The sequence below is a fragment of the Pagrus pagrus genome, assembly GCF_965226575.1.
Source record: "Pagrus pagrus genome assembly, chromosome: 5".
NCBI classification, from domain to species: domain Eukaryota; kingdom Metazoa; phylum Chordata; class Actinopteri; order Spariformes; family Sparidae; genus Pagrus; species Pagrus pagrus.
Window position 1 is genome coordinate 15,014,787 of NC_140189.1, and position 26,528 is coordinate 15,041,314.

Consider the following 26,528-nt stretch of genomic DNA (forward strand, 5'->3'; position numbering starts at 1 on the left):
GTGTGTGTGTATGCACTTCAAAACTAATCAGGAAAGCCAGTGTGGTGGAACCCAGACATCTTGTTTATCCTGCGAGATTTACCCGCACTTCACCTTCAGAGCCGCGCGCACACGCACGCGCGCACGCGCGCGGTGAAGGTCTTGTGCTTGTCCCAGGTGCAGAGAAATCTGTGAAGCAGCATGTGGCTTGTCCCAGTTCCTCTACAGTACCTGTGTGCCTGTGTGTGTGTGATTGCGTATTGCGACAAGACTGACCCATTTGAATCCTAATACAGCCGCTCACCAATGCATTCCTGAAACTAGTTCAACATGTAGGCTAAGGCTGCGTCTGACGCTGTCGGGGTGCGCTGACGGACGCCGGGGTCAAAGGGCACGCAGGGAAAAACGGTCCCTAACGCAAAAAGTTGAATGAAGCAAAGCGCTGCCTTATGAGTGATAGGTGAGGTCATCCTGTCAGGAAACACCAAATGCTCAGATGGGTGCTGAGGACAGGAGCAGGCCTACACACACACACACACACACACACACACACACACACACACACACACACACACACACACACAGAGACAGAGAGAGACAGAGAGAGAGAGAGAGACAGAGAGAGAGACAGAGAGAGAGAGAGATTTGACAGAGAGGGAAGTCAGAGACTCTGTTGAAGTCATTTCAAAGCAGTGCACGTCTAGTGTGCGTCCTGACCAAAGCAGGCGTGTGCGCAAGAGGGGAGAAGGAGAAAGAGAGACAGAAAGAGAAGAGAGAGAGGGAGAGAGAGAGAGAGAGAGAGAGAGAGAGAGAGAGAGAGAGTATTGTTTCTCTCTCTGGATGCCAGCTCCACCACCACCACCAGCAGCACCAGCAGCAGCAGCAGCCACTCGGATCTGGATGAGAGGTGACCGGGACTGAGGGTGAAGGTGTGCGCTCGCATGTGTGTGTATGTGTGTGTGCGCGTGTGTGGAGAGACTGCAGGAGCAGGCGGAGAGGGCACGAGAAGAGAAGAAGAGGCTCAACTTGCTCCCTCTCTGCGCCGCTCTGCCCTCTGTGCCGCCGCGTCTCCCTCCTCGTTTTCCTCCCCGGGACACAGACATCTGGCGTGGTGACATGTAAAGAGGCTTGAAGTATGGCATGCAAAGATGGTTTCTGCCAAGAAGAAGGAGACGGTGACAGCGATGCGCCCCGCTTTTATTCGGACCCTCTTCTACTTTTGCTGTTTGGCGACTTGGTGAGTCCCACAGTGTCTCTGTCCGTGGTGCTGAAATCCTCCCGCTCCTCGCCTCAGAACAAACAGAGGTTTAACTCTCTTCTTCTTTTTTTGGGGCACTGAAGTTATGGTATCATCATTCTTTTTTTTCTTTCTAGTGTAAAGAAAATCTCTGGACAGACAAAGAAGGATGAAAGGATCTATCCGGAGAATTTTACGCGCATTTTAGACCGACTTCTGGACGGCTATGACAACAGGCTGCGACCTGGATTCGGGGGTATGTATGAAATACATGCGATTTTTGCGCACTATTGCCCATGTTCTGTATGAAAACTCCACATAAGAGGCGTGAAATATTTGACATCTTCGAAGTGAAGGAGGAAGGAGGCAACTTTATCTTTTATTTTACTTTTTTGTGCCATGGGAGGTTAAAACACACCATTACGCACCTTAAGGCAGCTGTACGCTCACTATTAAGCACCAAATATTCCGTGTACGTCAAGTCAGTGAGATCTATAGTAATCATATATCACCTCTCTATCCTCCTAATGACAAAAGGAAAGATTGAACTTCACTTTTCATTTGAGTTTTTATGCCTTAAGCAGTTAAAACACACCATAAAGTGCAATAACTGCTGAGCGTCAGATAAGTCAGTTTTATCCATAGTGATAATACATCACCTCTGAGACACTCCAAACTGTCAGGATAAAAATGGAAACTACAACTTCGTTTTGCTACATGTTATGCCATAAGCACCACAAGGTGCAAAAACACGACTGTAAAACTAATTAGCACCGAAAACACCCTGTAAGTCTTAATCAAGTCAGTTTAATTGTATTGCCTCAGGTTAAAACATGTGCCTCTTAAGGCTTTACAATCATTAGGGCCTAAAAACCTTCAAAAACAGCCTTTAACAGGAGGAAAAGGGGAAGAAGTTCAGGGAAAAGCAGCAGAGGAGGGACGCTTCTTTAAAGGAGCACTATGTAGTTTTGGGTAAGAAATTTTAATCAGCAGAGAAAGATCGTCAATGACTGATTTTTGTATTCCTAAACAACAAAAATAAACAAACTCTCTTTGTTTTCATGACTGAATAAACAAACTGACCTTAAAGGACAAAGCAATTTCATACAGTTTTACTTTGTTTATATGTGGCGGACCCTGCCACATTTCTAGCTTCAAACAGTGTTCTGACCTTATTTTCCTCTGAGAGCAGTTTGTTTATTCAGATATGGAAAAAATGTGTATAATTTCCTCAATAATATTGTAAATATTAAAATTCTGAGTTTGAATTTCTTCTCCCAAAACTACGTAGTGCCCCTTTAAGGAAACACAATGGATGTAGTGCATAACTCATGATGGCAACATTAAAGCAGCAGTGTCATGTGTTTTCTTTACCCCCACCTCTGTGTTGTATGGAACGTGTTGCCTCATGGTCGAGCTTTTTTAAATCACATGCGATGTGACATGGTGTTTGAGACTTTATCCTGTAAGCCTGCCTCTGTGCAGTCTGAGCTGGCGTGTTTAAACGAAAGCAATAGTTACATAACGGTGTGTATGTTGCAGGTCAAAATGCTAAATGCACAGTTTCAAGTGCTAAAAGTCCGGATTTGGTTTTTCTGTACATCCTGTCTGAAAACCACGAAGGAGACATCTCATTGGTTTGAAGCAGCAGCCTGTCAACAGAAATGTGCTGATAGCCGGCCACACTGTAGCTTTGCTTATCCCTGCACTTATGAACAGCGCCTTTACAGTCTGCCTCCACATGCATTCACTGAGAAGAGAAAAAAAAACAGGATTATGGTTTTTTTTTTACATCTTTTAAGCTATTTTTTTTTTCAATTCCATTATGCAAAGGCTCTAGAGGAGATAAGCTATTGCATGTCTTGTGGGTTTGATGGGTGTAGGCCCATAAAGACTGTTTAAACACAAGTGTGAATAAGACTGGAGTCTCTGTGAGGCTGGACTGTGACGTGGAAGGATTTAAAACGGGAACTTGTTGTCTGTTTCATTGACTCAATAGGTCCTGTGACTGAGGTCAAGACTGACATTTATGTGACAAGTTTTGGGCCAGTCTCAGATGTTGAAATGGTACGTACCCACGCTTTAACTGGAGTTAAAGGATAATTTCACATAAAAATGACGTATCAGTGATTATCTACTCATTATCTACATGCTGATGGAGGAACAGCTGACGTGTTGATATCCACTACAAATGTCTGGAGCTTCTGAAGTAGATGGCGACTTTTTTTAAAAACATTAAAAAAAACTAACATAAATAAATAAATTAAATAAAAACAACCAAAAAAGCCCAAACCAACCTTAAAATGGCCACCATACTGCTCGCCCAGTGTAAGCCAAAAAAGTTTGACTTCCTGGGTGTAAAAATACACGGATCTTCCGCGTTGTGGGACCAATAAAGCATACGCACTAGAGATTCAACTGACCTTCTGGTTTATATCCCGGCTTCCAAATGTTGTGGCTCAAATTCTGATAGTGAAAGTTAGTGATGGTTGTGACACTCAAAAAAATGTATTTTACAGACGCGTCTTTCCCAATGTAAGCTCACAGAGAAAAAGTGTTTTTGGGCCCCAGTGCGAGCTTGTGATGTAATTACACAGTTTGGCCGCGACAAAAGTTTTGTAGATAAGAAGAGAAAAGAATTCGGCTTTAAAGGGGATCTCGGGGTTCGTTTTTTTACTGTGTTTTGTAAAACGCTGTTTTGCTGTGAAGCTCCGGAAATGTTGTGTGTACTACAAAACTTCACAACTTTCCATCAGCATGAGGGTGAATAGATGATGACTTAATTTTAATTTTTGGATGAACTGTTCCTTTAAGCATATGTTCATTAATGCAGTTGTTGTGTTAATACTGTGAATATTTACATGCACCTTAAGTTTAAACAACTTTGCTCCGGATGAGACGCAGGCAGGGCTGGGTGGTAACTGTTTACATGTAATTTGGATGACATAGACAGATTAACTCAAATTGTAAACAGATTATAGTTACATTATCACTGATAACGTGATAACATTTTCTTTATGTCTTTAAAATGTATCAGTTTTAATATTATTTAAATGATAACCAATACTCTATTAAGTCATGAAAGGCATGTTATTATTTCTGTAAAGGTTTTTTGAATTGACCAAATGTAAATGCTAAATATGCTAAATATCTTTGCATTTGCATTGAAATGTTTTGAGATGTTTGAATAGAAACGAGAATATTTTTGGATCTCAGCTTTTGGTGGCTGCGTCCACTGTTTTTAATGTTTGATTCTGAAGTAATCCAAAAGTAATCAGATTTGGTTACACTTTTGTAATTAAATGGATTATGTTAATTGCAATAATTGCCATGTAATATGCATTCAGGAACTGACTACATTTCAAAGTCATCCAACCCAACTCTGAACTCTGGATACAAACAACAATTAGAGTTCATATCAGGAGAAAATCAACAATCTTGCAGAGTGGTGCACAGAGAACAATCTACTGCTCAACGTCAGCAAAACCAAGGGCAAAGACGCACCCCTGTCTACATCAGTGGAGCTGAGGTGGAGCAGGTGAACAGTTTCAGGTTCCTTGGATTTACCATCACTGAAAACCTGTCATGGTCATCACACATCACCACCCTGGTTAGAAAAGCACAGAAGAGGCTTTACTTCCTACGGAAACTAAGGAACGAGCAAGAGGGAGACGTTCCACTCATGCAAACCCTTGATAATTAAAAGTAAATATCACCCCACCTACCAACCGAGCAACCTTATATGTTTCTCTTCCCCTCTTTCTGTCTGTTGATTTCCCTGTTTTAGGAGTACACAATGGACGTGTTCTTCCGACAGACGTGGGTGGACCGGAGGTTGATGTACGAGGGCCCGATTGAGATTTTGAGGCTGAACAACCTGATGGTGACCAAAGTATGGACACCAGACACCTTCTTCAGAAACGGCAAGAAGTCGGTCGCTCACAACATGACGGCCCCCAACAAGCTTTTCCGCATCATGAAGAATGGCACCATTCTGTACACCATGAGGTAATGTAGTATACTCCATCACTATAGACAATCTGTTAACATCACACACATGACAGTCAAAGCCAAAACTTAAACCTAACTTTGATTAAATGGATTTGTTCATGTGGCTATTTCCTGTTTTTTTTTTCATACATTTACTCATTTGTGAGCGGGTGTGGACTCTTCACATGATTGTGTTCACATTTTTGATGTTTGTGCTAATTAAATAAAAACAAACTTGGAGAAGAGAGAAGACAGACTTTATTTGATTTAAAGCAATCAGGCAGATTTGTTGTGAAATCAAACCCAGTGGCTCACAGTGTAAACAGAGCAGAGCTGTGCGGAGGCAGTGCAGAGGCTGCCAAACTTTTAAATCTTTAATTCAATACAGCAGTCAAATTGCTGCTCCTCTGCCTTTTCAGTGCACAGGGTTTGATGTAAGTAAATGTATACCTTCTATCACATCACTGGCATGTATTCATATCAGAAGAATCAACTGTGGGCCCAATTTTTTTAACTTCTCCATTGCAGGTTTACAACAGTGCATGCTAACATTTAACATACCACAAGCTAGCTTTTCTCCATCAGAAATTGTATGACGTGAAACCAATTTTCCTTTCTAAGCAGTGCTAAGATGATGTTGACTCACAATATTTACCATAACTGGCGTTTCCGTCTGTCATTCTTGCACGTATCCTTGATGCTTGTGTTTGTGCATGTGTGTGTTCTTGTTTTTCTATATTTGTGGGGTCCCATAAATCCCACTCACAGTTTGGGGTCTGACAGCTTTGTGGGGACCAAAATTTTAGGGTGAAGACTTGGGGTTAACGTTAGTGTATGGGTGATGGTTCCTCAGTCTATGTAATGTCCCAACAAGTAATGATAGGAGGATGTGTGTGTGAGTGTGAGTGTGTCTATTTGGTCCTTTTTTGAGCCACTCTGTCCTTTACTTCAACAGACTGACTATTAGCGCTGAATGTCCCATGAAGCTCGTGGACTTCCCCATGGATGGACATGCGTGCCCCCTCAAGTTTGGAAGCTGTAAGTCTTCTGTGTGTGTGTGTGTGTGTGTGTGTGTGTGTGTGTGTGTGTGTGTGAGTGTGTCTGCATGAGTGAGTGAGTAGATAAAAAGGTGGACACAGCGATGGACAGAGACATGGTCAGTACACAATGTGACATCCAACCTAAGTTAATCTAAATAAAGCCTGTCTCCTTTGATTGTACACTAGCTCTTTACACAGCAGGTGAGGCAGGTAACAGACATCCAGATGTTGGCTGATTTGCTCTGACAGGACAATGTAAACCAGCTGTGTACTCACAACTAATTGCTAAAGAGGACACATGCAAAAGATGCCAATTACACAGTACAAAATGATAGCTTATCGTGTTGGTACTTCATGTGATTTTTTCATCAATGAATCATTACTGCAGGTTTCCCCCTTTGTGTCTGACTCATTATTATAGCAGCTGTAAACAAATAAACCCATTGCTGCAAAGACTGGCAGCCTCCACTGGCCTCCACACTGTATTTTACATTTTGTGCCCCTTGTTGTCATTTCACAAGAGACCCACTGGATTACTTTGCATCACTAAACAGGAGGCAGCACAATTTGCAAGCTTAACACAGCAGGTAGTTTCAGCAGAGACCTTTTGACTTTATTTTAGCTTAACTGAATGTCACTTATTACTGAATGCGTCACTGAAATGTAGCAAAGACCAAAATAAAAGAGTCTTTAAGGTATAATTCAACTTATTTGCTGTATTTGCCAAGAGTTATCAGAGATGATTGACACCATTATCGTGTCTGTATGGTTAATATGAAGCTACAGCCAGTAGACAGTTAGCTTAACTTAGCATAGCAGGTGGGAAACCTAACCTGCCTCTGTCTAAAGGTAAACCACCATCTCTGAAACTCATTAATTAACATGTTAGATCTTGTCAACAAATGTCTCACTGTTTCGTGCTAAGCTAACCAGCTGCTGACAGTAGCTTCACCTTTAAGAGACAGACCGGAGAGTGGTGTCGATTTTCTCAACTAATTCCCTGAAGAAACAAATGTCGAACTATTCCTTTAAAGGTGATTCCTGTTCATCTCAGTGAAGGTCCCATTTGTTTTTAGTTACCAGATTTCATGAATGATTTAAAAAACCTTTTACATACGCTTTTTATATTTACAAATACAACATGCAGCACTTTTTAAATAAAGGTTTTGGAGAGTTTAGGAAGGTAAGTCTGTCACAACTCAAAAATTTGCCATAGCTTAGTTATAAAAAGGCAAAAAATAAAACTCGATCACGTGACTACCCTCTGCTTCACGCTGAAATGGATTCTTTGCTGAAAACAGTGCAGAGGAGCTGAGCACTTTGTGACACACAAAGCGACTGAATGCTAATACTCAGTAATGACGTATTTCATTCTTTGTTGTGAACAATGAAACCCTAGCTCAGCGTCAGTGTTTATATTGGGCCTTCTGGTCAGCAGAAATGACTTATCTGGAAAAAAGGAGTTTCTCATATAGAGCAGCTCCGTCTTATCGGAGAGGAGCAGCAATCGGAAGATTACATCTGCAAGAGAAAGGAAAGGGAAAGACAACGAGTTTGCCTTTACACTCACCCAATCCGCCGTCAATTACCCAGCGTGGTGACATTGCAGAGGACAAATTCACATTTCTCAGTTATTGTCATTAGCCCCCCCCCCCCCCCCCCCACCCCTCCTCGTCCTCCTCCTTTCACCATCCGGCGCTGCTGCTGCTAGCCTCCAGTCAGGAGGAGGCAACCATGGATCTGATGTGGCCTGAAGCGAAGGAAAGGTCAGAATCCCTTCCTCTGCCTCAGGATAGCACAGACCTATGCAGATATTTTCCATTGCTAGTGTGTGTGGTCTTTTATGTGTGTGTGCATGCTGTGTGTGTGTGTGTGTGTGTGTGTGTGTGTGTGTGTGTGCGTGTCTGCCCCGTCTTCATTTTTCCTCCATCGCTCTTTCTCTCTCACTCTCTTTTTCTGCTTCTCCATCTGGACTTGTGCGCACAGGCATTGCGTTCCACTCCATGACACACCAGAGTCATTTCATTTTGGCAGCACAGTTGGTATCCTGCCGATGTGGAGTCCCATAGGGAGTGGCAGGCAGAGACAACTGGCATTTTGTTGTGCGTCCACGTACTGGCCAACCTCACCGGGATACGTACAGCAAAAACACTCAGAGGAAGCAATACTAGGAAAAGAAAAAAGCTCTTATGGTTTAAAGTATCCCTAAATCAGACAAAATGGAGATTTTATTTGAACTTTTGTAGGAGACCTGATGTCAGCATGATACATTGGTGAGTGGAAGATGACAGATGGGACCTCTCTGAACTTTGAATCCGGCCACATTGCGCTGGTTTCAGTGGATCTGAAAGAGTGGATTGGATGTTGTTGTGTATTTCTATGAGCAAATATCAGTAATAAGTCAGTCAGTGCCACTTCAAATACATACTGTATAATAAAAGTTCCTCTTTATTGTCTTGCAAAATAGTGAATAGTGTCTCTGAGGTTTTCCTGTGTTTGAACAGAAGTGAGGGGGTAACACTGCCCCTCAGGGCTGGTAGGGTAAATCAATTCTCAGAGAAAAAACAAATGTCATTTTTGACTTTAAAACCATCCAATTTAATTATATTAAATGTCACCGTGCCTGCATTTAAAAACATAACTTGAGTTAATGACACATGAAGCTACACATCTAATCATAACAATGCACTGTGTTCATGTATGTGTATGGACAAAGACAGTTTACAGTATACAACACCCCATACAAACATATTGCATACATACACAGATTTTTTTCCTACACAGCACGTCTTATTTTTCCTGCTGTGCCATTCACAACTTGCTGTAAGTGATTCACATCGAGGTGGCTTTCTCTGCCCACAGATGCCTATCCAAAAACAGAGATGATCTATACTTGGACCAAAGGGCCCCAGCATTCAGTGGAGGTCCCTCCTGAGTCCTCCAGCCTTGTTCAGTATGATCTCATCGGCCAGACGGTCTCCAGTGAAACGATTAAATCCATCACAGGTGAGACTAACTCGTCCTTTCACCATTTTGAACTATTTTGCTGAATGCTTCCAAGAAAACTGGATGCAGGGTGATGGCTGATGTGCTAGACTTGGCTTCTTTTTTCTTATTTTTACAAAAGAGTGTGAAATCTGCTCTCTTTTATTGAGAGAAACGTGTTCAGCTGTTCGGTGTATTGTGCTACGTCAAAGCTGGTAGATTTACCACCTCTACGGTGTGTTTTCCACATGAATGACAGGACAAACACTGTACAAATGCAGCACAGCTGGCAGATATCAGAAGGATTTGGAGCTTTGACTCCTGCTTCTTGAAACATGATGAGTTGAGGCGTTTCAGAGGGCCGTTGGGTTCACATAAATACTGAAGCAGAAGATTTTAGCAGCAGGAAGGTGCAACAGGTGGCATGTGTCCATTTGGGTGAGAATGGATGGGGTTACTAAAATATAGAAGAGTGCGAAAAGATGATCAAATAGAATCAAACGTGACGTCTGTCTAAAGCTGCATTAACTGAAATCTGTCAGGCCGCAACTTTAAACTCTTTGTTCATCAAACTAATTCATGTCTGTTGATCCTCCAGGTGAATATGTGGTGATGACGGTCTACTTCCACTTGAAACGTAAAATGGGCTACTTCATGATTCAGACGTATATCCCCTGCATAATGACAGTAATCCTCTCCCAAGTGTCCTTCTGGATAAATAAAGAATCAGTCCCGGCACGCACAGTCTTCGGTACGTAGACCTCGCACATCCCTCATCCTGCACAGCGTTTCTGCTCTCTCTGTTTATTTGTTTGATGCCTGCACGCCCAACAGAGCAATCAGAGCTGGAGTGTGTCTGCACAACAAGCTGATGAAATGTGAATCCGCTGCTATTAGTTTAAACTGGTTTGAAATACAAGAATGAACAGCCGACAGCATTAGGAAGAAAACATTTTGATGCATCTTCTAAGCAAAGATGCCTGAAGCAAAGACCAGAAATTTGGAGCTATAAAAATTGTTTTGGCTCATCAGATAGCGGATGATACAGAGTCTTCTCCAGATAAATAACTCTCTAAATGGGTTGAAACTGTAATAAAATCTTCACCGGGAAAGACGCCCTGCAAGAGAATTAAAAGTAGTTTTACATGTTATGTCTTGTCTACACAATGAAAAATAACACTAAACATAACTACCATAAATTTAAATTTACCCTAAAAATATAACAGTAGTAAGTAGTTTTCATTAAGGAGTGGTGTAAGGTGTAATTCAGTATTGTATTACAGTGACAAATCACAGTAATGTCCTGTTACGTTGACATCTGAGGTTGGATTTGTTCGCTGCACGTGTGGAGTTTGATGGAGGGTGGATGGTTGGTTCAGCTTGCTCTCTGTTTGTTCATTGAGAAGACCGGCGTGTTGGCTTGGCTCCGGATCTTGAGGCAGGTGGAGAAAACTCCCCTCTGCCAAAGAGAAATTCAGCTCTCTGCAATTTGAAAGTTGTCTTTATCAAATTGACTTCTTAGCTGGCTTGCTCAGGTTAGCCATTAAGGAGGCTCACAGCTAGCTTTATGAAGAGCTGGACAGAGAGTGAGCTGTGCAGCTTAGCTCAGGACTTCTGTGCAGTTACTGGCTAAGTGAGCTGCTGATGGTCAATAAATCCATCTAAATTATGAGGTTGTCTGCTTGTTAAACTGCAAAATGTTCTTGTGTGGAGGATTTGGGGTTACTTAAAGGCACCTTTGACAGAGCTGTGCTGAGTGACAAAAGTAAAGTAACAGCTAACATAATGCATTTCTTTTGATGAGGAACGAATAATAAATTAATCTGATTACTTTTGCCAATTGATATTTCTCAAGTTGAACAAAACACTGATCAACAGCTGGGTTTTGTTTTAAGCAAACAGGTTAGCAGCATTATCAGACTATTGAGTTTTGCTTTCACAGAAACATGATATACAGTATCATGTCTTCTTTTCTTTAGATATAAAGAAGTTGGATTTTTGGATTTTTAAAAAAAAAATAGCCATTATATCATCAAAAGGCTTTTGGATACCTTTGTCAAAAAAAAAAAAAAACATATTAAAAAGTTCTTTTAAAACAAAGGCTAGTAATGTGGAAAGAGTACTGAAAATCTGTACTCAAGTACAAGTACAGTTACATGAGAGAAATATTACTCAATTACAAGTAAAACTACTGGTATTAATATTAAACTTAAGTTAAAGTACAAGGTATTCTTCTCCGACGCTGCTCAGAGTATTAGTTACTCTTTAAATGTTTGTGTTTAATGCATTATCAACAGCAGGCGTTCAATCAAAGGGGTTTCTGTTTCTCCTAATCTTCAGTCTTACTTACTCCCAACTCCTGCTCTGTTCTGCTGAGCGGTCACGGTCACCTCTCCAAACCTGCGCCCGCTGCAGAGTTTTGTGGTTTTTTGTCTGTGTGTCAGGGTTTTCATTGGCCTGTGCAGATGAAAGGTTTGGATATTCATTCAAATGTTACTCAGTGCTCAATTAAAATTGAGTAAAAGTACAGACATGAAAAAATACTCATAAAAGTATGACTTAATTACAGTCATCTTCCCTCATCTCGCCCCACTGAAATGACTTTTCTTTGTGAAGGTTTTGGTTCAAACCAGCGATTCCCAGTTTCTATGATGATATCATAGTAATTTACTTTAGTTAGCCTCGTAGCTGTTGGAGTGTCATTCTACACCACTTTGAGAGTTAAAATCTAGATACAACCATCATATTTCTTATGAAGAGTGTTGTTATTAAATTATGAGGTATTTTCTCACATTTTTAAAGGCTGTTGCGTTATTCATCATATTTCCGTTATCAGTTGCTGTCAGTTTTTGGCCTCTGACCCAGTTGCGCTCTCCCTCAGTCCCCTGGTACGAGGTTTGGGTCCCTGTCCCAGAATAGACTGATTCGTGTGTGTCGACAGAAGCAGGACAACAGACAGAAGTGCTAAAACTAGACTACTGTTGCAAGGTGTTGTTGTTTTATTATTAAGAGACGTTTCAGTCTGGTACCTTCTCAGACACGCTCCTCCACTTATGTTGATGGAAAGTCATTCAGTGATAATAGCACTGACACTTGTCCTCCATTTTGTACGTAGTTCTGATAGATTATGTTTTGAAGCGTCAGTTTCAAGAGGTAATTTGAACTTCTCTCCATGACTAACGAGAGCGAGAGGAAATAACGTGAGTGTCAGTGGTGATTAATGATTCTTGAGCCAGCTACGTGACATGTCGACTGTTCATGATGCCAGAAGTTTGTGGAGTTACAGAATGAAAGTGTTCTGCCGGCGGACTGTGAGTATCATATAATATCATAAAATATGGTGTAAGAGTGGTGCACCCTAAGCCTGTTGTTGACAGGCAGCAGCATTCAGTCAAACTGTGACAGCACATTGTATCACTGATGGTGACCAAACAACCAACCTCCCTCATGGTGACACACACAGCAGCAGCCGCGTCACCTGTATTCATTCAGCGTGCATCTGACACAGTGTGTGTTTCTCCTGTCGGCTGTTCAGTTTGTGTTTTGAGTTTTGTCTGAGCAGAGAAACACTGTTTTCCCCTCAGTTGAAATGTCTCCAGTGTAATACAGCACTGGGGGATCAATGCTGCTCTCCTGCAGTGACCAATGTATCTGACAGTCCAGCTGCTCGGCCCCCGCCTCCCCGCCCCAAACTGTCCAGGATGACAGAGGCGTCACAGCAGCACAACTATTGTTGTATCAGTCGAGCTTCTGAGGCAGCGGATTTCTGCCGTTATCCGCTGTGTGTGAATGTGAGTGTGTGGCTGTGTTGGGAAGAGAGGAGGGTGGATTGTGTTTGGATTTCTCCTCTTACTCCCTGCAGCCACGCTCTGTTTTGACTTCCTGCTTCAGTGACTCAACCACAGTGTCCCGCTAAGAGTGTCAAAGAGGCAGTTTGTCAGGAGAACAAACAGGAGTGTAGGGAGGATTAGAGTTACAGCTTCTTGGCTTTAGATAGAGGGGTTGGAGGGAAAAGCACAAAAAGATTGGTGTCTATGACTCTGATATGAAACATGACTGTGTTGATCACAACAATGTTTGTCCTGGCCCAAAATAGAGCCCATTAACTTTTGGTTTGGATCCGGATGAAGGGATGGATCCAGGATTTTATTTCTCACTGTCTCCGTTTAAAGCTTTGTAGTAGCCAATAGCATTAACGCAGAATGTGAATTACGCCCCCCGCCATGCAGCTACATGTCAACGTAACCAAGTCTGTCTGACTGGGAGCTCCCAGTGAACACAACCGATAAAGTGTTCAGAGGTCTTGCCAAACACGGCCAGAGCCTACAGTAATGTAGCATCCGAGCCTGTTGGCTGCAAATTTGACAACAGGGAATACAGCACCAAGGTGGTTTTCTTGCCCAGTTTAGCTCCTGGCAACCCTTGAGTGAAGGGTAACTCAGCTGTAGCACTCAATCAAAAGTGAAATTTATTGACTATGAAAAAATTATACAAAACAAATACTCAGATCATATACAGTGCACATATATACACTAAACACCATAAGCTCCACAGTAAGTGGGATTTTTCAGCTAATGCTTTCATTTGAATAGTTGGAAACAAGAGAAAAGTCAAATGTCAAATCGTTCGTCTATCAACCATCTCAGTTTTAGCTTACGTTGAGAACAGCTTCATATTAGAGGTTAATATCCTCCGTCTGTGCCCTCAAGCCGCAGTTCACCTATCAATGTCACCCAGCTGCTTTTGATTGACAGGTAATTAAATGGCGGTCACGTCCGGGCGCAGGGGATGAATTTATGTTGGGCAAGGACTCTGCAGCACAGATTGTTCCAGGTCTCCGACGTAAAGGGGATTTTCTCCAAATCACATTATTGCTATTGGTTAATAATACCAAGGACGAGTGATGAGCTACAGGCTTATACTGTAACCTTCTGTTACTGTAGGGGCCACATGTGACCTTGCGTGCTGGCCAGATTGGTGACTTATTTGATTTTTATGATATCCGTCTTAATACAGTGAGGAGTCAGTTCGGTGTTTCCTTTAGCCGTGTTGTGTAAACCTCCTTTACCTACTGCATGTTTGCCCAGTTGGAGAGTCTGAAGTTGCTGCTGTTGAGTAGGAGATATACCTTTAGACAGCTGTAAGCTCTTGGTGGCATAATATGTTTTGATACACATCAGACTTGTAGCTGTACAAACATTATTAGGAGGTAGAGCTTATCTACACGCTGAGATAATCCTATTGGTTTAGATAAAGCTTAATTGGTGGGGGAGCTGTTTTTTCTCCATTAAGTGCATTTGACTGAATCTCAGTGAAAAAGGCAAAAGGAACATATCCTGCCATAATGTCTACAGGTTAACTAGCGAACCTAGTTAGCCGTAGCTGACCATCCAAGTGTTATATGGGGGAGCTTTTTATTAAAGTCACGGAGAACAAAGTTAATGAAATAGAAGTGGATAAAATGTGACTGTTTTGCTTCACCTTTACCCCTCCCATCAACCTTACTTTCAGCTAAAAGTGAGCCTTTTTCAGCCCACCAATCTTTCACATTTAATTCTGTTAGCTCTGTGGTCTTCACTAACTCCTGAGACAAATATCTGGCTGTTTAGCTGCTGAACATCCACTTTCTTCTACATCTAGTTGTTAGCTTTGTCTGTCGCAGGTCTTTGGTGCTGAGCAGGCAGTTGTTTTCAGCAGAAAAATGTCTGATAAACTATCGTACACTACCTGCCCAACGCCAAACAATAGGAAGGAATAAGTTAGTGACTAGCTGGTGAACATAGTGGAGCATTTAGCAGCTGAAGAGCCTGATATTTCCCTCACTTTGAGCCCTTTATTGACTCCTGTTTTAGCTCTGTTGTGGTCTTCACTATGTATGCTGCCCTGACAAGACCAAAAAAAAATCAATGACTCCAGGTGTAAACAGTGTGGTTCTTTTTGTACATGTCTTCCATGTCCGAGAGCAAAGTGTATTTGCGTCATTATCCCCCCTGCTTTCAGTTAATGAAATATGCTGATGAGGAGCAACAAAATGTACATGGGTTATTGAACACTGTGCAAATGATCTTCATCACCATTAATTTGGCAGTGGCATGAAGGAAATCTCTCACAGGGTGTTTTAATCTAATTCTGACATGCTGATCTGTGGGGAACTAGTCTTAATTGCAAATAGTTTTTATTACAAATTAAATATATTATACACAGATTTGAAGATTCTCATATTTGATATTGTTCTGTTTGGATCCCATTGAAGGCATCACCACTGTCCTGACCATGACGACACTCAGCATCAGCGCTCGCCACTCCCTCCCCAAGGTCTCATACGCCACTGCAATGGACTGGTTCATCGCTGTCTGCTTCGCCTTCGTCTTCTCTGCCCTCATTGAGTTTGCAGCCGTAAACTACTTCACCAACGCACAGATCGAGCGGGCCAAAAAGAAGCCGGCCAAATGTCCCCCGGTTCCCCAGACCACGCCTGTCAAGGTCAAGGACACGGAGGAAGTGCTGCAGGTGATTTTTGTTTCCCTCAAAGTGGCCGTGGCAAATAGTCTGATAGCACTTAACTTGAAGGAGCACTTACACAGCATGTCCCTTATTATGTGCTTACTGTATCTGGCCTTTAGCCTAGACTTCTGAATGGCCAGGAGTGGGCCTGCCTGAGGATCGTCAGCTGTGCCCCTGCTCATGAGAACTGGGAGGGTCTGAAAATGTAGAGAAAACAGCAGAAATCTGATCCAAGGATGTGAGTTTAGGCTTCTACAGTATGTACCACCAGAGCCTGCTTGTATCTGACTTTTAAATTGAAAGGAAGGATTATGAAAAAAAATTTTAATGCTCAGAACCACAAATATGGAAATACTACACTACAATCTCATGTTATATAACTTCAAATGTAGCTCATGTGGTTCCACAAAAAACAAAACAAAACAAACAAACAAACAAAGAAACATTTGTTTCACATTACACCCACGAGTGATTTTTACCTCAGCCAAGGAGGTCATGTTTTTGCCTGTGTCCGTTGGTTAGTAGGTTGTTGTTTTTTGGTTGGTTGGTTGGTTTGTGAGCAGGATTTCACAAAAATTACTGAACGAATTTCCATAAAACTTGGATGAAGGATGGGTCTCGTCCCTGAACAGACCTGTACCAGATAGATTTGATGTAGATCCAAATAAAACTCCAGATCTTGTGGATTCAAATATACCATATTTGATATTGAATTTAGCTTGATTTAATTAATTGGGACTGTTGGACCTTGCTGGAGGTGTGTGCTCCGCTCAGTGGCATTCTAGTTAAATATGTGGGAAACAATTTCTCTAGGACTGTCAATGTTCCTGAAAAAGGTGGATAATGAATTCTGCCTGTTTCTTTCACCTGATTATGCAGATAATTACTCTATCACCGCTTGACATGTTGAAAACAATTGCTTGTTAAGTGTGGACAATAAAATTACTCACTACCAGATCATCCTGGACAAATTTAGCTTTCGCTTATAAATTTAGCTGCTAATTTGTTGAATCTGGTTTAGAGAAAACAGGGAAAAAAATGTGAAAGCAGGAAGATCTAAAAACAGCTTCATAACACGTTACATGAAAGTACTAGGTGTTTCTCAATGATGCCGTTTGCATGAATCCATCGACATAATCTCCTATTCCTGTCACAACTTGAAACAAATTACATTGACACCATGGCAGCTGACGTATGGATCGGATCAGAGTTCATGAATATGCCATGAAGCTATTTTAGAGCTCTTTGTCAGATATGATGAATGTGTTACAAATCACGGTTCATGTAACTGTAGCGATGAATCTACGGTGCTGTGTAAACGCTGATTTTCAGATGGGAGGGCTGTGGAAAGAAGGGAGAGGCTCTCATTTCTTCGACTTTATGTTCCTCTGAAGAGATAACGTTAAATGTATCAGTCTACTGTTAACTTATCATTGAGGCTGACACAACACAGCAATGCATTTGTCAGTTTCACACTAACTACTTTAAGTTGCCCCCTCCAGTCCAAATCCCAGTGTGGCGTAATCATGCCTGAATGCAGTATAGTGACAACGGCACTTCAGTGGATTAGTAGGTTGCCACGGCAACGCAGCCCGGGTACATCTGTATAGGTTTCAGAAAGGCTCTGGCAACTGGAGGAAAAAATGAATACTCTTTTCCTCGAGAGCAGGTCCTGCTGGCGCTGCCACAGGGCTTGGCAACAAGGTCACGGTGTGTTGAGTTCCAGCTCCTGAACCTTTTACCTCTTCCAGGATGAAAAGCAAAAAAAAAAAAAACCCACCGTCCACGCGCACACTTCCTCTGCTGCACATCGGACACAATAACACTGGATCCTTTCATTTTCAGGGGTGGGGGGGTGGATTATTCCTGCAAATGCCTTAGTACGAGCATCACTCTCTCCCTGCTTGAAAACATCAACTCTCAAAGGATAAGCTCCTTTGACGCTACACTGCATTACCGCCCCGATGAAGTGCTACCTACTTTCTGTCTTAAGCTTGTGTGAAATGAGTGAAATCCTTGGTAAGTGACATCTGTATTGCACACACTCTATCGTCTGCTTCCAGATGAAGGCCATCTGTGTCAGGGGGACTGTAATCAGATCAATATGACAGGTTTATGTTGCCTGGCCCGATTCTCAGGAAGGAAGAAGCAACAGAGTTTTACCTTGCCTGCAAACCCCTTCAAACGTGAAGCAGACAGGAGGGATGTGAACCAAATCCTCAAGTTGTTTTCTCTCACATGTGGATCCATATTAAACAAAACGGCTTTGCTTATTTTAAGACTCACTCAGTGCAGAACTTAAGCTTGATATGTATAATATTATCACTTAGTAGACAAGTGTATTTATCTGGATTTAATGAGTTTGTTAAATATTTTGGGCAGGTATTTTATTTATTTATTTTCTTATTTCAACAATTTTAAAAGCCTCTTAAAAACCCCATCCAGAACATGATGGGACACTTACACTCTTACTTGTAATTGCTGCTGATTGGGTCATCAATGTTTAGTTTCAATTTCTTATTTTCTTAATTACACAAGGCAGTCTTATTGCTGTCAATACTGGCTGGCCGCTCTATCGGTCAGAGTGTGTTTTTAAGTGTTTTTAAGAAAAATCCTTCTCTTCCTCAACAGAATCCTGACACCAATGGTAACCTGAGGAAGCGGATGAATTACATTTCCCACCATGAGGCCAGCAGTCACCAGAGAGCCCAGTCCACCACCAACATTTCAGGAGTGGGCAGAGCGAGACCGCTGCGAGCTTTAGCCAGCGGAGTCAACGGCAGCTCCTCCACCCTCTCCCGCTCCAGCCCCAAATCTGAGAGCCTGCTCAGCGTGGCCTCTTCCTCTGCCCAGCTGGTGAAGAGTACACCTCAGGCTGCAGCTTCCACACCAGACGTGATGGCCGGGACGCCGTGCAAGCAGAACGCCAGCTCCCCGTCTCTGCAGCAGCTGCTGGGGCCCAAGCTGGAGCGCATCCAGATGATGGGGAACAAACTGGAGCTAAAGCAGACGCCGTGCTCTCAGCCCACCACTGCTGGCATGGGTGGAACCAGCAAAATTGACAAGTATGCACGGATCCTGTTCCCAGTGTCCTTCGGGGCTTTTAATATGGTCTACTGGGTGGTTTACTTATCAAAGGACACGGTGGTGGCTAAAGGTGGTTAGACTTTGCTCTGGCAACAAGAGTGAAGACTCATTTCTTTTAACAGATGGGAAGCAAACAAGGATTATGGGAGTTTGCAAACAGTGAGAGGAAACTATTTTTCTTGCCAGACAGATAAACAAAAAGTGCTCGCCAAGCACTTCCACATCCTGGAGAACACACTCAGAATCCATTTATTTTTTTCTTCCTAAGGTCCTCGAACAGCAAGCATGGGAACAAATCAACCAAATTAGAAATATCTGACTCGGCAGAAGAAAGAACACCTGCACACTGGACTAGGCTGCTGTCGTCTTTGTATCGTGCTACGTCGGACTGTAATGGTCTTCACTGGCTTCAACTGCCTCATGATCCCGTTTGGCCTGCTGTCAAGGCATGGGATTTTTTCATTTTCCTATTTTTGTACCCTGCACCTGGCAAGATGTTTGGGCCTGTGTCCTGAAAAACGAACTGCACCGATGTTCTGTAAATATATAAATTTATTAGGATAAATGGATTTATATTTAATGATTGCCGTGTACTTCAGTTTGAATAATAGGACTTGGTTGCTTTGGTGCCAGCAGGCCAGATGACGTAAACTTAAATGATTTGAGAGGACAAAGGGACTCTGGTCGTGGTTTACAGGGACTGAACACTGGCTAAATAATGGTCATCTAAAATGAAATAGATAGGTTTGTGTCTGAATTAAAGTCGTGCTGAGTGGAGCTTTGGCCGGGAAATGATCAGCCCTGAAATCCTCTCTTGTGCAGTTCCAACTTGCAGAGCATCTTTTTTTTTTATACAAGATGGATTAACTAATCTGGAAATACTGAAGATGAAATTTGGGGATCAGTCGGGCAGAGAGAAGTAAAAGACAAGTTATTAATTCATGTAACAGTAGGATTTAAGCTTCTTTCCTGCCATAATGGGTTGCCAAATAGTAGACAAAGATTGTGCAAGTGATTAAAATACAGAATGGAGGGAAGAGAGAGTAAAGCCATTCGTCCGTAGATGACTGCAGCAATAAAACATTGAGTTGGCTGTTTGTTTAGAGACATTTTGGCGTGTACAATAAAGGAATGTGACTGTTCAGCGACTGCTCCAGGGGAAAGACTCGGGTGCCATCACACACCTCTTTAAATTGTGTCTAACATATTCCATTATTTCACTGCATTACATGTATTTCATGTTCAACCAGAATTTAAATCCGGTTCCTCATGCGTTCAGTGGATGAATTCTTGTGAGCAGCGTTGTTGACAAGTTTTAAAGGCTGAACAAAGGAAAGCGTGCCTGTTTGTTAAAACGAGACCAGCCCACAGACTTTTATTTTCAGGCCGCTCCAGAGTTAGCTGAAGTGCAGCTGTCAGTCTCTCATTGAGCCGCTGTTAATTGTGCCAGCTAGAGTTAGGGTAATGGGATTTACTCCAGCCGCACTCAAAATTCCTAATAAGCGTCTGCAGCACAGACACAGTGCTGCGCCGCTCTTTCTGTTTAGATGGCGTTTAAGAAAAAGCTCAGCATTCTGGGGAATATGTGTTTTTTGCATTCTTCTTGAGAGTTCTCACGTCTGCACACTAGATATAACGCTACGGTCAGTACTTGCTTGGTTAAAGAATAGAAACAACCTGGCTCTTGTTTAAAGGTAACACAATCCACTGACCAGCACCTTTGAATCTCACTAATTAAAGAGGCGGTTCACTCCAAAATCTGAAATATAGATTTTTAATCCAACCTGTCTTGATGTTCGTCCATCTAGTGAGTTGCAGAGTTTTGGAGATATCAGCTGTAAAGATGTCTGCCATCTTTTGGGTATAATGGAGCCAGCTGGAGAGGCTAGCTAGCGTTACAGCTCAGCCAATACTTATAAACTATAGCAATAGAAATATCTGGCGGGTCAAATTGAACCTTATGGTGGGCAAAATTAGGCCCCCGGGCTCCACTCTGGCCAGCCCTGATCTAGATGAAAAAATAGCACTACAGGTAGAAATGTGTATTTTTGATTCGGGGGGAACTGTGCCTTTAACTTCACTAATAAGACTCCAGGAATTCAGCTAGCAGGCTAGCCGATTGCCCCTGTTACCAGTCTTTATGCTAAGCTAAGCTAGCTAACTAGCTGTAGCTTCATATTTAGCACAGACATGAAGCGGGTATCGATCTTCTAATCTAACTCTCAACAAGAAAGCGAATAAGCTTCAAGTAAACATGTCGAACTTTGATCTCCGTGGACACAAAAGGGTTAGTCAAACTTTTCTGCAATCAATTCATCCAGTACTTTCCTCCTAGAAACGTTTAAACAGCCCAGAAACCTTTGACCATATTAACAGTCACCTCCTGTGTGATCAGGTCCTTGAGCATGTTTGCAGTCTGGTGACCCTCAGAGGTAATGAAAGATACTGCTGATAACTGAACCTTTGAATGTGTGAAGGACGTCATTACCTAAATATCACACAACATGACGTCAGACGCTTTGTCCTCTCAATGGTCTCTTGTTACTGTTCTGCTCTGTCACTGGCTGGCGGAGGTGAAGTGGGGGGTTTATTGTCATTGAGTCCTTTCTCCGGACACAGTGACATTTTCGGTCATCACTTGCTTTGTATAAGTGCAAAGCAGACTTCTGGCTATAGAAAGCACCACAAAATGACAGTTTGGGTAAACTTGTGGCACCTCAGCAGATTATTTGACATATAAAGCTTCTGTAGTGCGTTGACTAGGTCATTTATTTTGACGAAGGAATCACAAATATCACCCTTGATGAATTGATTCCTCATGGCCTAAATTTCCTAAACAGTCACTGGATGAGCGCAGTTCCAGCGTTCACCTCTGCAGACAGAGATGTCATAAGGATACGGTGTGTGAGGGGATTCATGATGTAGGGGGTGCCTAGTTTCTTGCTCTAATAACCATATCATCCATGTAGCCATGGTTGTTGGCCCTCGTCGATCGGTTAGTCTAACAGGAGTTATGATGCTGCCACATCGGCGAGAAACAGGCGGCCTGATGGACAGATCAAGATGCCCGACGCCACTCACCCCTCCTAAACGCAGCCATGTGTGAAATTGATTTTGCCGTTATTGCCTCCCTATTGGCCTCACTCTCCCTCGCTCTCTCCCTCCGTCTCTCACAACAGTGTACGAAAGATATCTCATCATGAAAACACAGAACATGTGTGTGCTAATGAGGAGCCTGTCAACAGCAGATTGATGCTCACTGTTTAGGTGGTGCTCTAAATGTGTGCATGATGGATGGAGCTGCCAACACCAGGTTGTGGGTTTACTGTTGCTTTTTAAAAAAAAACAAAAAAAAAAAAACATGCTGTCGTAGATGACAGACAGACAGTTAAGGATGCTCCGCATGGTCGCTCTGCCATTTTGAAAGCTGACACGGTGCAGGTTTGTGGAAAGTTCAACAACACCCTGAGACCAATTAATCATTGTCTGTTCAGCTGTTTAAATAGTCCAACAGCATCAGCATAGCTTTTTTTCAACAGCTAGAAGCTGGTAAAATGGGGCATTCATTGTGTTTTTTTTGGAGCACTTTGTGAAGTAAATCATGGCGTAACGCTCCCTCTAGTGGCTCAACTGACCCCTTTTTATTTTGAACACATTTCTATTCGAGGACCTGCTCCTCTGTTTGTTCTGAACAGGCAGGATGTCACAGCACAGGAAGTTATCCTGATTGTTGCTATTCAGTAATTCAGCAGCTGCTTTTCTTGTATGACTGACAGCCTACCAAAAGTGTTGTTTTTTTAAAGAGACTCCTTTTTCCATTTTGCGTAGCATTGCACATGATCGAGTCGACTGAAAAGCCGACGGATTATAACACTGAAACAAAAAATGAAGCAGAGAACGGGAGGCGTCCCACTGTCATTAACCACTGACCCCTTTAACTTCATATGAACTAAATAATCACGCTGACAAAATTGTGTTCAAAATGTGTTATTAAAATATGTTTTACCGGAGGTTTAAAGGCTTGTTTAACTTCAAATTTCCTGCTGACAAAGCAAAGCCTCCATTATGTTATTACCAAGGGACACTGAATGTGCTGGACGAAGGGTGATCTGACTCTCCTTGCTTTAAGGAAACATACACTTCCTCATAACAGTGACTTTAAAAGCTGTGTATATTTATAACAGTGGCAAGGGAGCATTTTAAATACCCTGAAACCAAGCACTGTAATACAGTGATATAATACATGCCTAAAAGGCTATACATGGTCTTCTCCAGTCAATGAGTACTATTTGAATAATGCCAGAAAAAGTGCAAAAGTGCAAAGACATCATGTGCAGCATTTACAGTGTTTTTGGACTGAAGTTTATCCTTTTTTAATCTTCATCTCAGTTGAGAATGACCACAGAAGAATGTGTCAGCCTGAAATATTATGCAGAGAAATTCAGTTAATTTAAGTATTTAGGTCACTCAGGCTAAGGACGGTCATTGAGTTCACACACTCAGTGGCAAAAGCGAGACATTTTCTACACAGAGTCAAATTCTTGTTTGAGTCAGGGGTGCCCAGACTTTTTCTCTTGGAGGGCCAGGACGTAAACCTAATGACAGACCACAGGCTAAAAACAGGCACCTATTGTGTTGTATTGTTAAGAAATGGTACAGAAATAAAGAAACCCAGAGGGACAAGTGAAAAAAAGGAATTCTGGCGATCCATTTTCCCAGTCCGACCCAATTCGTTTTCTCTCCTGTGTTTATGACTTAAAGGTGCCATTTGTAAGAAAACTTGATTTAGAGTCTCATTCCCAACTTGTCAAAAACCGACTGTCTGTGATGGACGTGTCGGCTGCCATCCCAAAGTTTATGACGTGTTGGGAGTGAGACTCAAACATCAACTTTTCTTACAAATAGCACCTTTAAGAACAGGTGACAGAAAGGTTTTGTCAGGATAATCTTTCGAAGTCATGATTTTTTTCCCCCACTTGCCTCTCAGGGCTTACGTAGTACGAGGGTCCCAAGTTCCCTTAACTGACCGCCTTCATGCACAAATCGTTACTCTGCCAGCCAGGCTCAGATTATGAAAAAAAAAAGAAAAAAAGAAAAGCATAAACATCGATTCACATTGTAATTTTCTTTTGTGCTGGAAACATCTGGCAGGCTAAATGAAGCCATATGGCGGACCACCTTTGTCCTGCGGGCCACACTTTGAGCGGCCCTGGTCTAAATAATTTAGTTTAGTTGTACACAGTGAGGAGATCATATTATTGTTCTTAAACACAAGGATTATGCCTGGTCTTGCTTTGTGACGAATGATTACAGAACAGACATGTCAGTGTATGTTGGTTCTTATAACCCGTTCATGGCATCATACTGTACCGAGAGCATTTCATTTCCAACCTCTTGAAGGGAGATGAACCACTAGAGGGAGCAACATGCCGTGACTTCACATGATCAGAATCATTACAACAAGCTCCAACAGGCATACGTGTTGGCACCTGTTTTAGTGTCTGATTTCATTGCTTTTAAAGCGAAGGATCGATGGATGCATTGTGTTAAAAAGTGGGGGGTTCAGGGTCTCGTGGAAATGAGGAATAGTTTCATTTCATGAGCCACTCTCAAGAGATTAGCACACTAATAATGTAGGTTTCCCCTCCATACTATTATTATTATCATCATCACTCATCTGTCTTCATACATGAGGATCCCTCAGGCTAAATCTAGCTGGTAAAGGGGGGGTTACTGATTTAGGGATGCAAGTATCTGGAGTTTCCTGACAAACTGAGCCTCAGCTTTAATCCAAAATGTGGTCATATCTTCATGTATACTGCATTCATGTGTTTTGGAAGAGCTAGAAGATATTGAACTCTCATCGTCATATAACCTTTCAGGTGTGTCTCCATTCCAGCTTTAAGACATGTGCAGGATATTTTGATTTCACATTTTTGTTTATCACGTCCGAAAAATATTTTGAAGGATTTTTTCAATTCACCACAATCTTTTTAAGACGTTATTTTCACGCAGCTTGTGTATCTGAACAGTTTCACTTAACCCAGTTTTGGAGTGCCATAGGCCAAGATAATTAACATGTAGTCCCTTGGTAGTTAATAGGATCATACATTTTAATTTCTATTATACTTTCTAGCACAAGTGGTTACTGATCTTCCCGGTAAAGAAGGATGCCACGAGTCCCACCGTTTGTTGTGTCACATAACATTCACACACATGAACTGAAGAGCCTGAAAGTCTTTTCTGCTGGCGATGTGGAACAAAGATTTCTTGAGAGATGATTTTGATAAAATCCCTCAGTAATAATACTCAATAGTAGGAGCACCAATTTATTAAAGCAATATTTAGAGTACTAGATAAGCCACACAAAGACAGCAATAATGTAAACAACAGCATAGAACACGACATACAGTATGTACTCAACCTTAACTGGCTTCCTTACATAAACTAAAGCTGCACCAAAGGACTCATTACAATGCTTTTCCATTATGTAAGAATTTAAGGTAAACACTTTAATTAACTCGACTCATAATCAAACACTAACAGACCCTCGACTTGTACTAATATTTTAACTACAGTGCAGAACTTTGACTGCACTGGTTTGCAGGTGATTTTCTGCAACGTTTCCTGAATGAACTGGACTTGTGAAAATGAGAGTTGTGTAGTGCGTACTTAGTATTGATGCCACGTTGATTTTATCTGAAATGATACAATATGGTACACTAACTGTCCATTGTTTCAACTTGAACTGTTTGTGTTACAGTCGATATGCCGATAAAAATATTTTTTTGAACTAATGTTTCATTTATTAGTCCTTATCCAATGCACTGTTTTGAAGAAACACAATAAAACATGTTAGACAAATCCGTGCTTCATGTTTAACTTCATTACAAACAAATGCACAAAATAAGAATTTATGCTAATTATCAAAGTAGCGTTCTGTTGGTTTATCAGAGCTTTCAGAGACTAAAACAGCTAAATGCTTCATCACCAGTGAGTGAAAGATGCTAAAATGCTCCATACAGGCTATTAGAGGGAAACTGCAGAGTGGTTTCATTACTTCAAACAGCATCTTTCACATGACACATAGTCATTTTACACATTGTTTGCTTTAAATATAGGCCTATTGATTAGTTCAATAGTGTCATATCAAATCACCATGGAAAACTCCAGGATTAATTGGCTTGATACCCCGCCATATAAATCTCCAGCCTGCTGCCATGCTGTCTGTAAATATGCCAGCAATGTTACTGAGACTGCTGGAAGCTCTGCGTCATGATATAGTGATTACATTAAACTATTTGCCGGCCAAGAACAAGCGGCAGATAAGCTGCTTGCTGCATTTAGCTAAAAGCATGCAGGCTAGATAGAGGGCTAATCTGATAAGCGTGCGTAGGGAAGAAAAAGTGCAGATGTTTACTGAATTAGCAGGAAATACATTTTAGGAACTGACCGCCTGCTTCAGGTGGTGTTAGCGTCAACGTGAAAGGCGGCGCTGAATCTGAGCCTGAACAAAAGACATGGCACCCTAATGTGAACACAGGTAACAAGGCACTTGTAATTTATATGTATATTGCCTCCTGATACTAACAGGCACCCAAAATAAAGGTATTAAGTTGTTAAGATAAATGACAAAATTCAAAATAGTGTTTAAAATGTTACTACAAAATTCAAAAGTGGATAACAACACCAGTAGAGGAGACAAA

The 26,528-nt window shown here is 41.9% G+C and overlaps 1 protein-coding gene across 1 annotated transcript; it reads left to right on the forward strand.

The window, feature by feature from the left end:
• The first annotated feature begins 827 nt into the window (after positions 1–827).
• On the forward strand, positions 828–25,677 carry gabra4 (gamma-aminobutyric acid type A receptor subunit alpha4). The gene is made up of 9 exons (XM_084353562.1): positions 828–1,216; positions 1,354–1,472; positions 3,216–3,283; positions 5,004–5,224; positions 6,162–6,244; positions 9,109–9,252; positions 9,830–9,982; positions 15,485–15,741; positions 18,367–25,677. The coding sequence occupies exons 1-9, from the start codon at positions 1,128–1,130 to the stop codon at positions 18,898–18,900; spliced, it is 1,668 nt and encodes a 555-aa protein (XP_084209688.1). The 5' UTR covers positions 828–1,127; the 3' UTR covers positions 18,901–25,677.
• Positions 25,678–26,528: the final 851 nt, after the last annotated feature.

Bases quoted from the DNA above. Each gene is read 5' to 3' on its own strand.
- gabra4 (XM_084353562.1), top strand. From the start codon at position 1,128: ATGGTTTCTGCCAAGAAGAAGGAGACGGTGACAGCGATGCGCCCCGCT. The intron at 3,284-5,003 runs GTACGTACCCAC...TCCCTGTTTTAG, and splicing joins CAGTCTCAGATGTTGAAATG to GAGTACACAATGGACGTGTT. The intron at 9,983-15,484 runs GTACGTAGACCT...ATCCCATTGAAG, and splicing joins CCCGGCACGCACAGTCTTCG to GCATCACCACTGTCCTGACC.